The sequence below is a fragment of the Psammomys obesus genome, unplaced genomic scaffold, assembly GCF_907164565.1.
Source record: "Psammomys obesus unplaced genomic scaffold, mPsaObe1.curated_primary_1811, whole genome shotgun sequence".
Taxonomy (NCBI): domain Eukaryota; kingdom Metazoa; phylum Chordata; class Mammalia; order Rodentia; family Muridae; genus Psammomys; species Psammomys obesus.
In genome coordinates this window covers 13,464,635-13,481,337 of record NW_026587216.1, presented here as the reverse complement: position 1 = coordinate 13,481,337, position 16,703 = coordinate 13,464,635, and the positions used below count along the sequence as shown (strand labels likewise).

General features: G+C 35.8%; 1 protein-coding gene across 1 annotated transcript; it reads left to right on the top strand.

Annotated features, from left to right (window-relative positions):
* Positions 1–2,033: 2,033 nt before the first annotated feature.
* Positions 2,034–13,577, top strand: LOC129673683 (solute carrier family 7 member 13-like). Its single transcript, XM_055603567.1, has 4 exons — positions 2,034–2,700; positions 8,183–8,314; positions 10,681–11,042; positions 13,332–13,577. Exons 1-4 carry the CDS (start codon positions 2,034–2,036, stop codon positions 13,575–13,577), a joined length of 1,407 nt encoding a protein of 468 aa, XP_055459542.1.
* The last annotated feature ends 3,126 nt before the right edge of the window (positions 13,578–16,703 follow it).

The window sequence follows — 16,703 nt, the reverse complement described above, 5'->3', positions numbered from 1 at the left end:
AGGATAATTTAAAAATGTTAGCTAGTAGTCAGTCACCTATAATGATCATACTTGTAGTCATGTTAGGCACTAGCTTTATTTAGCTAGTTTTTGATGTTAAGAAGAAAGTAAATAGCAAGAAACAAGCAATGTTTCTCTATTTAGATATACTATAGATGAACTATAGAAAAAAGAAGAAAAAATAAATGCTCAACATCCTTAGTAATCAAAGAAATGCAAATCAAAACGACAATGACTCTGAGATTCCATTTTACCTCCATCAGAATGGCTAAGACAAAAAACTCAAGTGACAACACATGCTAGTAAAGATGCATAGAAAGGGGAAACCTCCATACAATAAGGATATTTGCTTGACTGTATTTACAGCAGCTTTATTCATAATAACCAAAAAATGGATACAGAAATTGTGGTACATTTACACAATGTAATACTACTCATCCACTAAAAGTAAGGAAATCATGAAATTTGCAGGCAAATGGATGGAACTAGAAAGGATCATCTGAGTGAAGTAACCCAGAAGCAGAAAGACACACTTAATATACACTCACTTATAAGTGGATATTAGCCATGTAATATAGGATAAACATACTAAAATCTATAGACCTAAAAAGTCTAAACAAGAAGGAGGATCCTAGGGAAGATGCTTAATTCTCATTCAGAAGAGCAAACAGGATAGACCCAGGAAGTGGCATAAGACAGGGAACAGAACAGCCTACCACCGATGTCCTCTAAAAGAGTCCCCCCAGCAGAGGATAGAAGCAGTGGCAGAGTCTCACAAACAACCTTTGGGTAGAGTGCAAGGAGTCTTATAGAAGCGGGAGATAGAAAGATCCATTGGGTACAGGAGCTCCACAAAGAGAACAATAAAGCCAAAATATCTGGGTTCATGGTAGCCTACAGAGACTGATGCATCAACCAAACACCATGCATGGAGAAGACCTAGAACCCCTGCTCAGATGAACTCCCAAAGGCAGCTCATTCTCCATGTGGGTACCCTAGTAAGGGGAACAGGGCCAATTTCTTACATGAACTCAGTTGCCTGCTCTTTAATAACCTCCCCCTGTCAGGTGCCAACCCACAGAGGAAGAGGATCCAGGCAGCCCTGATGAGAACTAATATGCTAGGGTCAGATAGTAGGGGAGGAGGACTTCCCCTATCAGTGGACTAGGGTAAAGTAATAGGGAAGAAGAAGAAGGGAAGGTTGGACCAGGAAGAGATGAGGGAGGGAGCTACAACCATGAATAAATTGTAAAAAAAAAAAAAGTGAATAAATTATAAATAATAATAATAATTTTAAAAGAGAATTAGAGGAAACATGAATCAGAAGTGTTGATTGAATTCCAAAAGAGATATACATGGAATAGGAGACCTGTGAGGCCACCTGAGGCCTCTGCACTTTCTTTTTTATGCTCTATAAAACTCACACACGTTATTAATTCCCCAAGACATACTTTTATTTTTAATGAGATAAAAGTTTACTCAGCATTTCAGAACATTGGTCCTTGAAAAATCCTGATACTCTTCTCACTAACTCTCCTGGATGTGTTAGTTTTGCAGCAGCCAGCAGATGAACTTTAGGCTGGGAACAGTTCTACCCCCTCACAAATGAAAATTTCTCTATTCATAATGGCTAAAACCTTACCTTTGAAATGAGAAGTTACTAATTTAACCAATAGTGTGTTTGTCTTCAAAAAATATTAACAAGGCTGGAGATCCAGCACAGCAATAAAATGTTTGTTTAGCATGGGTGAGGACCTTAGTTCAATCTCAATGTCACATAACACAAAAAAAATATTAACATGAAACACTTAAATTTTGGTTTCAGAAAGAAGTCATAAAATAGGAGGACAATTCATAAGCTAATTATTTTCAACTCAGGCTAAAGTATAAATGTCTTGTGAAACAGACAATATAGTTCAGTCTAGAGACTATTCTACTTTTAGGAGACTTGCAGTTGGGAGGAATTGTGTCAGTAATAGCCCATACAAAATTTGAAATCTTTTTTGGGGGATTTGGAAAGAAAATAGAAAAACATGAGACTCCTGAGGGCAATAGGATTTTTTCATGGAAGCACATTCTTATTTAGTAGCATAGTTGGGGCAGGAATCTTTGTGTCCCCTAAAGGGATATTACAGTACACCTCACTGAACATTCCTATTTCCCTGAGTATTTGGGTAATTTGTGCCCTACTATCTGTTATGCATGCTCTATGTATTGCAGAGATGGGGACCACCTTCCCTGTCAGTGCAGCACCTTATTATTTCATGAAAAGATCTCTTGGAGCTTCTATTGCCTTCCTCAAACTTTGGCTTACACTATTTGCCTATCCCTTTGGACTAGGTACTCAGAGTTTACTAATAGCAAGTTTTCTAATTCAACCTTTTTATGCTGGGTGCCCAGCTCCAGAGCTAGCAAAGAAATGTCTCGCTTTGGCTATTTTGTGGTCACTTGGAATTCTCAATGCTCGAGGTGTGACTACAGTGGCTTGGTTTAGTACTATCAGCAGTTTGATAAAGATCAGTGTTCTTTGTTTCATTTCTCTAACTGGTGTTGTGCTGTTAGTGACTGGGAAAAAGGAGGCTGTTTCCAGGTTTGAAAATTCTTTAGATGCCGAAGTTCCAGATGCCTCACAGATCGCAGAAGCCATTCTCCAAGGGTCTTATGCATACATTGGATCATCACTTCTGCTCAATATATCAGGTAAATCCATTCATAGAAATAACTGGAGGCATGCAAAGAGTTTGTCAGAATTTTTGTGGAATGATAACAGTGATTGGTCATACTCTGTATTTAAATTTAATTTTCTCTGTATTACATGGTCATCATTGAGCCTCCATCCTTCAGGTAAACTTCATAGAATTACATGCTCTTTAGATTCTTTTACATTTATCATTTTAAGTTTTCAAAAGTAAATTAATGTCTTCTGTATTCTCAAATTTTGTTGCATTTCAATTGATCATTTTGAGATATTTTTTAAAAATATTAGTTACATAAGAAATACACAGTTATACTTGTTTTCTAAAGGAAAATTGAGACATCATTGATTGAAAAGATTTTATCTTATTATTACTCACAAAATACCTAATTTTTATAATGAAACACGCAAATAGCAGAGAAAACTATTTCTTGTGATTCTTTTTAAGGACTTTCTTGACTGTTTTAGCCTTTGAACGTTTAACTAAATTTTTGGTCCTTAATATCTACACTGATCCATATAACAATAAATAATATTAATAACATTTATTATTTAATCTTTGTTGTTTATTATTAATAATAAATAACAATAAATAATATAAAACACCCCCCTTTGTCCTACTATATTTTTAAATTTTATTTCGTAAATCTACAGTATGTTCTTAGTGCCACTGAGCTGGAAATGTTTCATGTGCTTCAGAACACATAGTGCATTTCTTCAGCGATTCTTTTAAGCTAGACCTCTGTGCTGCACCATAAAATGTCCCAATATAAGAAGATTGCTAAATAATTTACCTTTTTCTAACTTAAATATTTTCTGCTAGTCATTTAAGTGTCAAATTTGAAGTATTCTAAAATGGTGGGTTCGCATTGTTTGTACTATATTTTTCTATGTTGCAACATATCCTATTAAGTCAAACAAAGGCATAAATAATTTTCTAGAGCCCGTCTTTTCTTATCGGTTTATCTTGTTCTTCTGATTTGTAGTAAAGTATACAATAGGTTTCTGGCATTCAATTAATTGTAATTCATCCAACACATTCACCAAGAGCACGTCATTAATCTAGACAGCAGAGTTATGGCAGTGAACAAGCGCCTATCATCATGGGCTTTATACTCCTATGAGTGGCTGTGAATTGTTTATTCTTCTTCTCATTACTGAGTTTGAAAAATCCTTGGAAGAGGGCCTGCATTCTGCTTGAGTATTAGGTTTTCATATCTGTTCTTCTACTCCTCACGTTCATTGTGGTTTTTGAATCCTGTTCAGGAACAATGGCCCTAAAAATTCTTTGGTTCACATTTTAATATACTTTTCAATATTTGAAGATTTCAGTAAGGATTCTCTTTTTTATTCTTGAAAGTAGATTTGCATATTTTGTTAATATATGACATACACACAGAGATAGAGAGAGGGAGAAAGACTAAAACTACAGGTACTTTTCCTTTGTTGACAAATGCTGACAATTAAGTGAATTGGCTTTTAAATTCTCTCTATATTTTCCTATCAATGCATACTTCTTGCTATAAAATGGCCCTTTGTTTTTTTGTTTTGTTTTTGTTTTTTTGAGACAGGGTTTCTCTCTGTAGCCTTGGCTGTCCTAAACTAATTTTGTTGAACAGGCTGGCCTGGAACTCACAGTGATCCACCTCCCTCTGCTGCCCGGAGTACCGAGATTACAGGAGTACACCACCACACCTGGCTAAAATGGCCCTTTGTTATACATTAGAAAGATATATTCGTATGTGCCTTATAAAGTTATGTAATCTGCTAATAAGGGAAAAGTTTCATATACTTGCTTATCAGATTCTATTAAGATTTGGTATTGGCATAGAAACAGAATGGTGGATCAATGAAATCGAATAGAAGACCCAAAAATAAACCCACACACTTATGAACACCTGATTTTTTACAAAGATGCCAAAGGATCAAAGACCTAAATATAAAACCAGACACACCAAACCTGTTAGAAGAAAAAGTGGGGAAGAGCCTTGAACTCATTGGCACAGGAGACAAATTCCTGAACAGAACACCAACAGCACAGGCCCTAAGAGCGAAAATCAATAAATGAGACCTCATGAAACTGAAAATGTTCCATGAAGCAAAGGACATTGTCATCAGAACAAAACGACAGCCTACAGATTAGGAAAGGGTCTACACCACCCCTATATCTGACAGAGGGCTAATATCCAGAATATATAAAGAACTTAAGAAGTTAAACAGAAACAAATCAAGTAACCCAATTAAAAAATGGGGTACAGAGCTAAACAGAGAATTTTCAATAGAGGAACATCGAATGGCTCAGAAACACTTAAAAAAATGCTCAATGCCCTTAGTCATCAGTGAAATACAGATCAAGATTTCACCTTACAACCATCAGAATGGCTAAGATCAAAAACTCAAGTGACAATACATGCTGGAGAGGATGTGGAGAAAGAGGAACCCTCCTCCATTGCTGGTAGAAATGTAAACTTGTACAACCACTTTGGAAATCAGTCAGGTGCTTTCTCAGACAATTAGGAATAGTGCTACCTCAAGATCCAGCTATACCACTCCTAGGCATAAATCCAAAAGATGTCTAACTATGCAACAAGGACATTTGCTCAACCATGTTTGTAGCAGCTTTATTTGTAATAGCCAGAAGCTGGAAACAACCAAAATGTCCCTCAACTGAGGAATGGATACGGAAATTGTGGTACATTTACACAATGGAATACTACTCAGCAATTAAAAACAAAGAAATTATGAAATTTGCAGGCAAATGGTGGGATCTAGAAAAGATCATCCTGAGTGAGGTATCCCAGAAGCAAAAAGACACAGATGGTATATACTCAGTCATAAGTGGATATTAGACATAATATAGGATAATCATACTAAAATCTGTACATCTAAGGAAGCTAAGCAAGAAGGAAGACCCTGTGTAAGATTCTCAATCTTAATTCAGAAAGGCAAATGAGAGGGACATCATAAGAGGGAGAAAACAGGGAACAGGACAGTAGCCTATCACAGAGAGCCTCTGAAAGACTCCAAACAGCAGAGTATCAAAACATATGCTGAGATGGACAGCCAAACTTTGGGGCAGAGTGCAGGGAATCTTATGAAAGAAGTGGGAGACAGAAAGACCTGGAAAGAACAGGAGCTCCACAAAGGGAGCAACAGAACCAAAATATCTGGGCACAGGGGTCTTTTCTGAGACTGATACTCCAAACAAGGACCAGGTATGGAGATAACTTAGAACCCCTGCACAGAAATAGCCCAAGGCAGCTCAGTATCCAAGAGGGTTCCCCAATAATAGGACCAGGGACCATCTCTGACATGAACTCATGGGCTAGCTCTTGGATCACCTCCCCTTGAGGTAGAAGCAGCCTTACCAGTCCACAGAGGAAAACAAAGAAGCCAGTCCTGATGAGACCTGATAGAGTATGGGCAGATGGAAGGGGAGGAAGACCTCCCCTATCATTGGACAGGGGAGAGGCATAGGAGAAGAAGAAGGAGGGAGGATATGGTTGGGAAGAGAGGGGTAGGGGACTACAGCTGAGATACAAAGTGAATAAACTGTAATTAATAAAAAACTTTTAAAAAGATTTGGAGTTGGAGAGATGACTCAGCTATTGAGATACTGTCAACTGACAGAATTTAGAATCATCGAGGTGGCATGCTTCTGAATACATCTGTGAAGAATTGTGAGCATTAGGTTAATCAAATGGGAAGATTCTTTTAACTATGGACAGCATCACCCAATAGGATGAATAACTAAAATGAGGAAAGAAAGCTAAGCTAAAGCATTCATCCTGATAAGAAAATTGGGAAACTATAAACTTTACCTTTGACTAAGAATAGTACATTCTGTGTTCTTCTGCTGTAATCTTACCTCCCACATCAGGTGAAGCCTTCTTCTGAGAAACAGTTATAAAATAGCTGTTCTCACCATATCTATTCAACATCTGTAACCATGCTTTCTAGTAGTCCTTAGTGCTGTCCAAACCCATAACCCACCAAAAACAGAAAGGGTGAAAAATTATGTTGTGCTGTGTATAAATTTAAGAAACTGGATTATAGCTGAGCTCCTCAGAGGATTAGCTTGCTGGGTCTGCCAGATTGGCCTGGAGATCTAATAAAGCAGAGCCTCCCTTGACTCTGGGTGCTGCTTGACAATCTTCCACAAAAGCTCTCTCTGCTTTCTGACTGTGGGTGCAATGTGATAAGCGGCCTCCTCCCTCCATGATGAACCAACTGTATCTTCCAATGTGAGCCAAAATAAACACCTCTTTCCTAAATTTGCTGTCATATATTTATCATAGCAACGAAAAAATGACTAATAAAACCAACAATATGTGGAAGCTGACTGGGATCTGTACAAGAACTTGGATTCTGTTGATCTGGAAATTTTCATTATAACTTTCCAATCCAACCAACTTCATCAATTACACCAGAATACCCTCACATTTTGTCATCACTGCTGGTTATAAGTCAATTGTATTTTATTATAATCCTTTATTATAATTTATTCAATTTGTATCCCTGCTGTGTCCCCCTCCTATATCTCCTCCCAATCCCACCTTTCCTTCCTCTTCTCTCCCTGTGCCCCTCCCCTAGTCCACTGATAGGGGAAGTCTTCCTCCTCTTCTCTCTGACCCTAGCCTATCAGGTCTCCTCAGGACTGGCTGCACTGTATTCCTCTGTGGCCTGGCAAGGCTGCACTCCCCAGGGGAGATGATCAGAGAGCCTGTCACTGAGTTTATGCCAGAGAAAGCCCCTGTTCCCCTTATTAGGGAAAACACTTGGAGACTGAGTGTGTGGGCGACATCTGAGCCAGGGCTTTAGGTCCTCTCCATGCATCGTTTTAAACTAAGGTTCACTTCTCTTGATGGCACATTTCAAGAAACAGGCAAACAGGTTTGAATCGCAATGTCTCACTGGATGGCTCTAGCTGCCATACTAGTAGTGCACTATCATTGCTTATAATATAATTCATGGATCTTCATAGATTCCGAATCTGATGGAATATGCATTGGTCCTCTGACAATTTTAAGTTGGTCATATAGCAGTAAAATTAATGCCATACGTTTTGATTCTTATATTGGAGGGACAGCATGCATATGCAAGGACCAGCTTACTTTGTTTATACTTGTGCCTGACTTTAGACAGGCTGTGTATTGGTTTCTGCAACATTGCTGTATCCATTTCAATGACAGGAGTCTCTTGTGAAGGAAATATTATTACCACAGTTTTATTCTCTGTTCAATAGCAGGTTGAAATGCTTCTGTTTCCCTGACAGGACAAGGGGAAACTCGCAATTATACATACTTCTATTTTTAGTATTGGATTATAGAAAATGCCAGGTTTTATGGATGATGCATGTAAGAAAATGGCAGAATCAAAGCAAGCAAATGAAAAGACAATGATCTCGGACTTTTTTTTTTTTTTTTTACAAAGAAACATTCAAGTTTTACAGTAATTTTTACTTTTACTAAAAATTTTGTTTTGCAGGAGAGGTAAAAGATCCTGTGAAAACAATTCCAAAATCTTTGATTTCTGGCATATCTATCGTGACTGTGTTATACGTGTTGACTAATGTATCCTACCTGACAGTTTTGTCACCTCAGGAAATCATCTCTTCAGGTATGTGTAAGTATAATCATACAGACCACACAAATATATACTCGCATGCCCCCACAGGCATACAAACATACACTAGCACTTGTGAATAGAAACACAATGTACATACACACACATACACACACGCACATAATCCTACATGCCCATGTACATACACACACAGTGCGGCATAGGCCCAGGCACACACATATAAAAGAGTGCATAAACACAAATGTATTAAATGTATATACACACAAAGGAAACAGTATAGTCCTCCTACTCAAAATAAACTTTCCATTCTTTGCACATAGACACATCAGACTCTAAAAAATTGTGCCATTTTCAGAAAAAAATTCAGTCCCCTTTCCTTGTCCAACCATGCTCCTGGATGGATTCAGCCTCAATTACAAGCCTGCCTACCTTTCATAGGAATGATTCTAATACCGTGCTCACTGAGTGCAAATGTTTGTGAATTACAAATCTCTCTTGTACTGGAGAGTTTTATAAGTGGTCTAAAAAATTTGAAACGGAAGGAAGTGATTGTATTCTGTTGTTGATTATTAATATTTATTAATGATTTGTCTTTTAGTTAAACAGTGGTTATTCCTTATCCAGCTGTATACCCAAATCACCACACAGAGACTACGATTTACTTAATTAACCTAGAGCACAGTGCTGGGCAGTGATTACTCCATCCTGAACCTCCAAGCCTGCATAGTTTCCTCCCATTCAGACTTTCTAACATCATACTGGCTTTTAATAATATCTTAGGTCCGATTAATCTCTCCTCGTGGTTCCAAGTCCTCTCCTATGGATCTCTGCTTTTTGACTCCTCCCCACTCTGTTCCTTCTCCTCCCCACTGGACCAGGATGTCCCACACTCTTCTCTCCATTGCTCAGCAATGGCTTATTGTTTTATTGACAATAGGAAAACAAATGGTGGCATGTTTACACAAACTTGAGACAGGTGATGCTTAGACTAAACATCACAATGCAATGTCCAGATTGAACCCAGATAGTGGGGTAGAGAAATCAGCGTTTGAATGAACAAGGGAAAATTGTATACATTCCACAAGAACGTTATACCAACAGTATTGAGATCTTGATAGTAATGATATTTCTGGATAATAAGCCCTTTGAGTTTTAGACCAGAAATGTCCAATAGAATCAAAGCTTAACACTTGATTTTTGCATTAAACAGAAGAAAATGCTAGGCATTTAGCCATTTTTTATTGGAAATAGAAGAAAGGTTGTCAAACTATTAGTCCATCAAAGTGTCATGCAAAAATATTAGCCTTACATAAATTAACTTTTTTACTTTATTTTTACTTCAATTTATAAAAAAAATATTACAGGGACCTGATTTTTGTCAAATTTAAAGCATATTAAAATTTTTTTTTTGTTTCTTATGCCATGTATTCTACTTAAGAACATATCTTCTCTGCTGAAAAATATCTCCATCTTTAGTTTAAGTCATAAGAATTTCAACTACTTCATTTACCTATTGCTTCTTCACAGACCTTCAGGTATTTCCCAGCATTTGACAACCACACATTCATTTCACACACTTCAAGTTGGCTGTGTCAGATAGACTCAGCTGAGCATCCTCTTCTCTGTAGACTACTGCAATTCAGAAAGCCGCTAAGGTCGAGCTTCTCATGGACCTTAACGTCTACCTCTGAGTTTAGTTCTCGCCCTTTGCAGAAGCAAATTCCGAACCAGTGTTATATGTGTGATTACTGTGTACATGTAAACGTTTGTGTCGAAGGGAAAAAAAAGAAGAAATCTAGATACATAATGTGACAGAACCACAGCAAAGAGGAACAGAGGGGAGAGAAACTAATACCCATGAAGAATGATTAAAAGGAAAATATTCAGGGATTCCTTTCGCTCAAAAATAAAATAAAATCTGTGAGATGAATGACGTTTTGAATGCCTGCCACACAAGGTCATAAGATGAGTGAAGTTGGTTTTTGTATAAATGCCACACATGTTTTGCTGTGAACTATGTGAGCCCTAGTACAATTATGATTCTAAGACTATTTTATGCATTGTCACTGTTCCAGAATTAGTATGGTTTCATTCTCTGATAAGGTAGCTGAAAATGTCTAGATTGCTTGAACCTAGTATGGCCAGTGTGACAAACAAGAAGAACAAGAACTATGATGCACCCCATAAGGAGTAGGCTCACAGCTGGCAAACAACCACATTAGAGTCATGTTTGCTAAAAACACGTAAGAACAGAGCAGAGTCATTAAGTGAACAAAGAGGTTCTGGCTCAGGGAGGTAGCCTGTATGTCTTATTTTTTTTATATAAAAAGGACTAGATAATTGTTACAATTGTTGTGAAATTGAATTTGACATTTTGACTTTGTCTTTAATTTTCATAGATTTTGCTGCTGCCACATGGATGGACAGAGTATTTCCTTCCATACAATGGATCATTTCTTTGGCAATTTCATTTTCAGTGTTGAGTAACACTGCCTGTGCAATACTTTCAGCACCAAGGATTTTCTACTCTGCAGGCCAAGAAAGACAGCTGCCTTTCATTTTCTCTATGCTTAACAGCTACCACTGCCCAGTTGTAGGTGTCACGAAAATCATCATTTTATCTTCTGTTGTAATAATGCTTTTAAAGTTAATCAATTTAATAAAATATTTGATGCTATCATCCTTAGTTTTAAGTGAAGTATCTATCATAGCTTTACTTAAACTGAGGTACCAGGAGCCACATCTACATAGACCTTACAAGGTAAGTGAAAATATTAGCTTTGAATTTCTCCTTATGTTACATGAATATTATTGTTTCAGCTGTGTATGTATCTTTAATCAAATTTTATACCAATCTTGAAAGCATCTGGTACAGGCCTGCAATTTGTGGATGTGGATCATTCTGCTTCTTTTTTTTTTATTATGTAAAAGCTCAACACTAATTCTTCACAGAAAAATAAATGTCATTTTCTTCATCTTTCCTAGATTATGCAAATATTAGTCCATAATATAAAAATATTGGACATGCTAAAAAGTATTTTCTTAGTTAGCAACATAACAAAAACTATGTGCCTTTATCTTCTTTATACTTAACATAGTACCTAATTTTTGTAAGATGATAATAAAAGCACCAATTTGATGATTTTAAACATTTTTGAATTTTATTAACAAGATAGAATCATTACTATAAACTCCTAGAATATTTTTGCATGCCGTTTTTTAAATTTATGATAGTTATTGAATACATCAGCTTGGCAAGTACTTTACCACTGAACCATATGCACAGGACCAAAGAAAAAGTCTCCCAAATACTCTATCCATTAGCAAGATGCAGTCCCAAGGCTAGGCAGAGCCTAATGAACTGAACAGAGATCCGATGTCAACTTACATTTACTACAAAGAAGAGTGCACAGTGTGAGGCAAATCATGCAAACAATGAATGTCACAAGACATGAGCTGACATGTCTTCTTCAATAACCCTCCACACACAGCATAATTGTAGGCCTCACACTAAGCACACTAAAGGCAATAAGAACCACATTTTTGTTTTCTGACATGATGAATATGTGATTTTGCAAGGATAAACATTGTGAAGAGTTTATCTAAATTTAGCATAGAAATACTTGAGCTTTTAAGTGCTTTTGGTGGCTACTTTCAGAATCCATAGAAAGCTTGGAGCTTGGTAGCATGCTTTTTTTTTTTAACCAAACTTATTCTTATTGGTATCTTTATTTTCTACATTTTTCATCTTTCATCAATCATATCCTAATACAATGTGTACCGTGCTATAATATAAATCCTATGAGATCCTGTGGCCACTATTACTTAATAAAGTTATAATCATAGTCATATTTCAGATATGAAGTAGCCTATTTTAGATTCTTCCTTATTTGAAGATGAAGTAAACTGATAACCCTATGTTTGTTGTCAATTACTATAAAATGCACTTGTGTTTCCTCATTGAAATTTAAATTTTCAAACTAATCCATGGGGATACAGATTCATTTCTTCTCCATTGGACTATGTAAATATTAATTATTTTGGGATTCATGTACAGATTGATACACTGGAAATACTTTAAGAAATATTACTTAATCTTTCACATTCTTTTTAAAATAGGTTCCTAAACCAGTGTCCATGTTGAAATGTTGACTGGTGATATCTTTTATTTTAGTCATGCATTTATTTAAAAAATACATACTGAGTGTCTCCATTGCTTCAGGTATTCATATGGATATTTCAGAAAAATGAGAACCAATCTTACATCACAATCATAATAGTTTCATGATAGATTGAGAATAGAAATATAAAAATATTGTGGAGTACACTGTCCTGACATATAACATGATTCTCATAATGACTTTAGAGATCAACATTATGCATGACTGATTCACTAAGTGGCCCAAAGTAAAAACCTGGAGAGTGATAGCTAACTTCTTTATCTCTCCTAAGCATGCAGAAAAGTAAGTTTCATATTTGTGTTCTTCTATGAATAACTCTGGAAGAGATAAATGACTAAGACAGTGGCTAGTGTATTTTAAGCCTGATATCTGTGAGTCCTGTATTTCTTCTATTTTTATTATTTAATGATGATTCTTCATAGTACATTAGTCCACACTACTTTAAATATGTATTGTGAGTAAATACTCAGTTAAAACAGCTAATCTCTAATTCTCCAAATCAGAAGTCTCAAGAGGTAATACCAAAATAACCAAGATAAAATTTGTCTCTAAAGATAATATCTTCTAAAAGTCCTGTACAACTATGCCTGCAAAGAACACAAAGTTTAGTGGATGAATGTCACAGTTTGATGGGACAAGAAAAATTCCTAAAACCTGTAATTAGAGTCAGTTCTGTTTACAATATTGAGCCTGCAAGCAAACTTCTTTTTATGCTGTAAAGCTAAGGCTGTGCCTCTAACTATGTTTTAGGAGATGTTTTTCAGTCATCTCCATATAGTTCTACCACATTTATAAGTGTTCTTGGTCAATCATTGGAAACTTTTTGAGAATAAATTCATCACTAATGTTAATTTTCTTTTTACTTTTAGGTGTGGTTGCCATTTCTGTTTGGGTCGATGTCTTTTAATTTGTTTTTATTTGTTGCAACAATGATTAATACTCCCACAATAGAACTTATCTACCAGGCCATCTTTCTTTTAAGTGGATTACTGTATTACTGGCTTCATAGTCACCTTAATCAATATTCTGGGTTTTTTGATAACCTCACTTGTTATTTGCAATTGATATTTAATGTTTCTCCACCTGAAGATAATGATGACATTTTTATGCAGTAGGGAGAAAGTACTCTAAAAAGATAATTCTGAAAATACTAAAGCAGTATGAAAATATTGTGAGTTAATACATTTTATGTAAACATTTATTGCATAAAGATCCATCTCTTACCTCCCCAAAATGGTGTGACACAAAGTTACCCTCTGAGCTATGTAAATTTTTTGTGAATATCAAAGATTCTAAACACAAAATTAAAGGAGATGAAAATGTTAATTTGTTGGCATAATGTTATTGTGTAGTGTGTAAAAATTATCTCTGTATTATTCAAAGGCTGATTTCTCTGCCCTCATATCTGGTTTCAATCTGGACATGGCATTTTAATGTTTATTTGAAGATTCTCCTGTCTCGAGTTTATATAAACATTGTTCCTTGTTTATGCTCTGATTTATCAAGAAAATGGATCAGCCAATAACTGAGCAGTAGAGAGATAGTGCTGGGCTTCTCTTCTCAGCAAGAAGAGGATTTAAGGGGATTTAGCCATGAAGAGAGGTCCAGGATAGAGAATATGGAAACAGATGGAAAAGAAAAAGCCATAAAATAAGAGTAACTCAGGATTTATGCTGGGAGCCAGCTAGAATAGTTTAAAGAATAAATGTAGACTAGTATTTCTCAGTTATACTATGTAGAGAAATGATGAATAGAACTAAAGTCTCTGTCTCAATTATTTGGCGCTATCTTGTCTATTTAAATTTAAACTGTCATATTTAAATTTGACCCATTATTAATATCAATGAGTTTAACATCAATTGAGTTTCACAATTTACTTCATAAATTATAATAATTATTATTAAACATAAATCTAAATTGTAATATTTAGGACATTTGAAAGTTAGCAATACTATATGATAATCACATACAATGTAGATATATCAAATTACCAAATTTAGCCTGTCAACTTTATGTTCATGAGTTTTACTTTTTTATATTCAAGGTCTGATTACTTGCTCTTAAAGTCTTTATTTTATTTTATTTTTTTGGACTGGACTTAGGCTTAAAAGTAGAAGGTCTCAGTGAGGACAGACTACATCTCTTGGCAATATTTTTCTGGTGTTTTTATTTTGCTTTTTTCATTCTTTTGGCCAAAGCTTAGCATGTTCTGCAGTCTCCTCCTTATTTTTCTTAATGTGCTGTTTTTCAGAGCAATACATCAGCATTTCTATTGCAGGACACATCAGTAAGATGATGCTTTATCGTGGCTGCATTTATCCTGAGCGTCTCACCTTCTGTGTTTAAGTACTTTCAGACATCATCTTCTTCAGAGAGGTTTAAAAGCTTTGATATTCTTTGGGGTATTCTTTGGAACTCATTGGGGCCTCAAATATCTCAGTATAGTACTATCTATCAGTTCAGAAATATCTCTGTCGTTGTCTCTCTCTCATCTCTCTTTCTCTCCTTTCTTTCTCTCCTCTTTTTCCTCTTTCTCTCTTTCAGGTACCAAGTTTACTGATATATACATGTATCCCCAAATGTACTGTTTACTCTGTCCAGCTTCCTGTGATCTACAACAGGAATGTCCTTTAGTAAACCGCAGGCACTCCCTGCAGAAGATCAAGCCATCTTTCTTCATGGAAAACCACTGATTCAAACCATATAACTTTTCCAGTCTTCCCCCAAAGCATTAGCAGCAATCCAATTGCCATGTACTCCTCATAAAAGTATGAAATTTCTGTACATTGTCTGCTTCAGTGAGCTCCCAATAGCCTGAAACTGGAAGAAAATATTCAGCTCTATCTTAATATATATGAATGTCTAGAGGCAACATGAAAAATCACTAGTTCATGATATTTTGAACTGATATAATACAATATTTTTTATAACTCTGGTATTTCTGCTATCTTTGAGGATCTTTCAACTTCTTCATCACTACTTTCTTCCAAGTAAGAAAATTATAGCACACAGACATATTTAAAGTCACACTGTTTAAAGAAGTTATGTCTTAGTCATTTAATTATTACTCAACTCTGTATGAAATATAAATCAAAAGCAAGACTCACTTGCTTGCACATGGGGCCCACTTTGTCCTACTCAGTTGCTTCATCTAGCTTTCATATGAGTGTTTGTGCATAGTCTTACTGTAACTTATTAGGCAATGTTTGGTTGATATCTCTAAGAGGCCTGTTCTTTTTTGTAAAGGGAAATGGAGGAGGAGTAGATGTGGAGGAAAGGGGAAGGAAGTGTGGATAGTGGGAGGAGAAGAGAGAAGGGAAACTTTAATCAGATTGAAATGTATGAGAGAAGAGTTTTAAAAATTAAAAATAAAAATAAAAAAGCACAGATAAATGATTTGATAAAACACAAAACAATAACAAATCAAATCCAAACCCAGTCTATATCAAGGAATAATAAAAATAAGACCATAACTCAATAAAATAGAAATAAACAAACAATTAAAACAATCAACAAATCAACCTTATTCTTTTTATTATTTTATTTTATTTTTTTAATATACATATTTTTATTATTATTATTAGTTACATTTTATTAACTCTGTATCCCAGCTGTATCCCGTTCTCTCATTCTCTCCCAAACCCTCCCTCCATCATCTCCTCCCTGCCCCTTTCCAAGTCCACTGATTAAGGGGGACCTCCTTTCCTTTCATCTGATCCTGTTTTATTAGGTATCTTCAGGACTGGCTGCAAAGTCCTCCTCTGTGGCCTAGCAAGACTGCTCCTCCCTTGGGAGGTGGGGAGGTCAAAGAGCCTGCCATCGAGTTCCTGTCAGAAATAGTTCTTGTTCCCCTTACTAGGGAAAAACAATTGGTTACTGAACAACCACGGGCTTCATCCGAGCAGAGGTTCTAGGTTATATCCATACATGGTCCTTGGTGGAGTATCAGTCTCAGAAAAGACCCCTGTGCCCAGATATATTTATAAGACCATATTCTTTAAGAAGAAAAACAAGATTGATAGGTCTTTGGTCCAACTAACCAAAAGAAGGAAAGAGAAGACCCAAATTAACAAAATCATAACTGAACAGGGAATCATAACAACATCAAAAAAATTCAGAATATTAAAATGAATACTTTAGGAACCTGAACAGCATTGAGCTGGAAATTTAAAAAAAAAAATAGATGAATCTAGATTGATACAGACTACCAAAATTAAAACAAGACTAAGTAGAACAACTTA

Coding starts and splice junctions, on each gene's coding strand:
- LOC129673683 (XM_055603567.1), top strand. CDS start 2,034: ATGAGACTCCTGAGGGCAATAGGATTTTTTCATGGAAGCACATTCTTA. Junction 8,315..10,680: donor TCAGGAAATCATCTCTTCAG/GTATGTGTAAGT, acceptor TAATTTTCATAG/ATTTTGCTGCTGCCACATGG. Junction 11,043..13,331: donor ATCTACATAGACCTTACAAG/GTAAGTGAAAAT, acceptor TTTTACTTTTAG/GTGTGGTTGCCATTTCTGTT.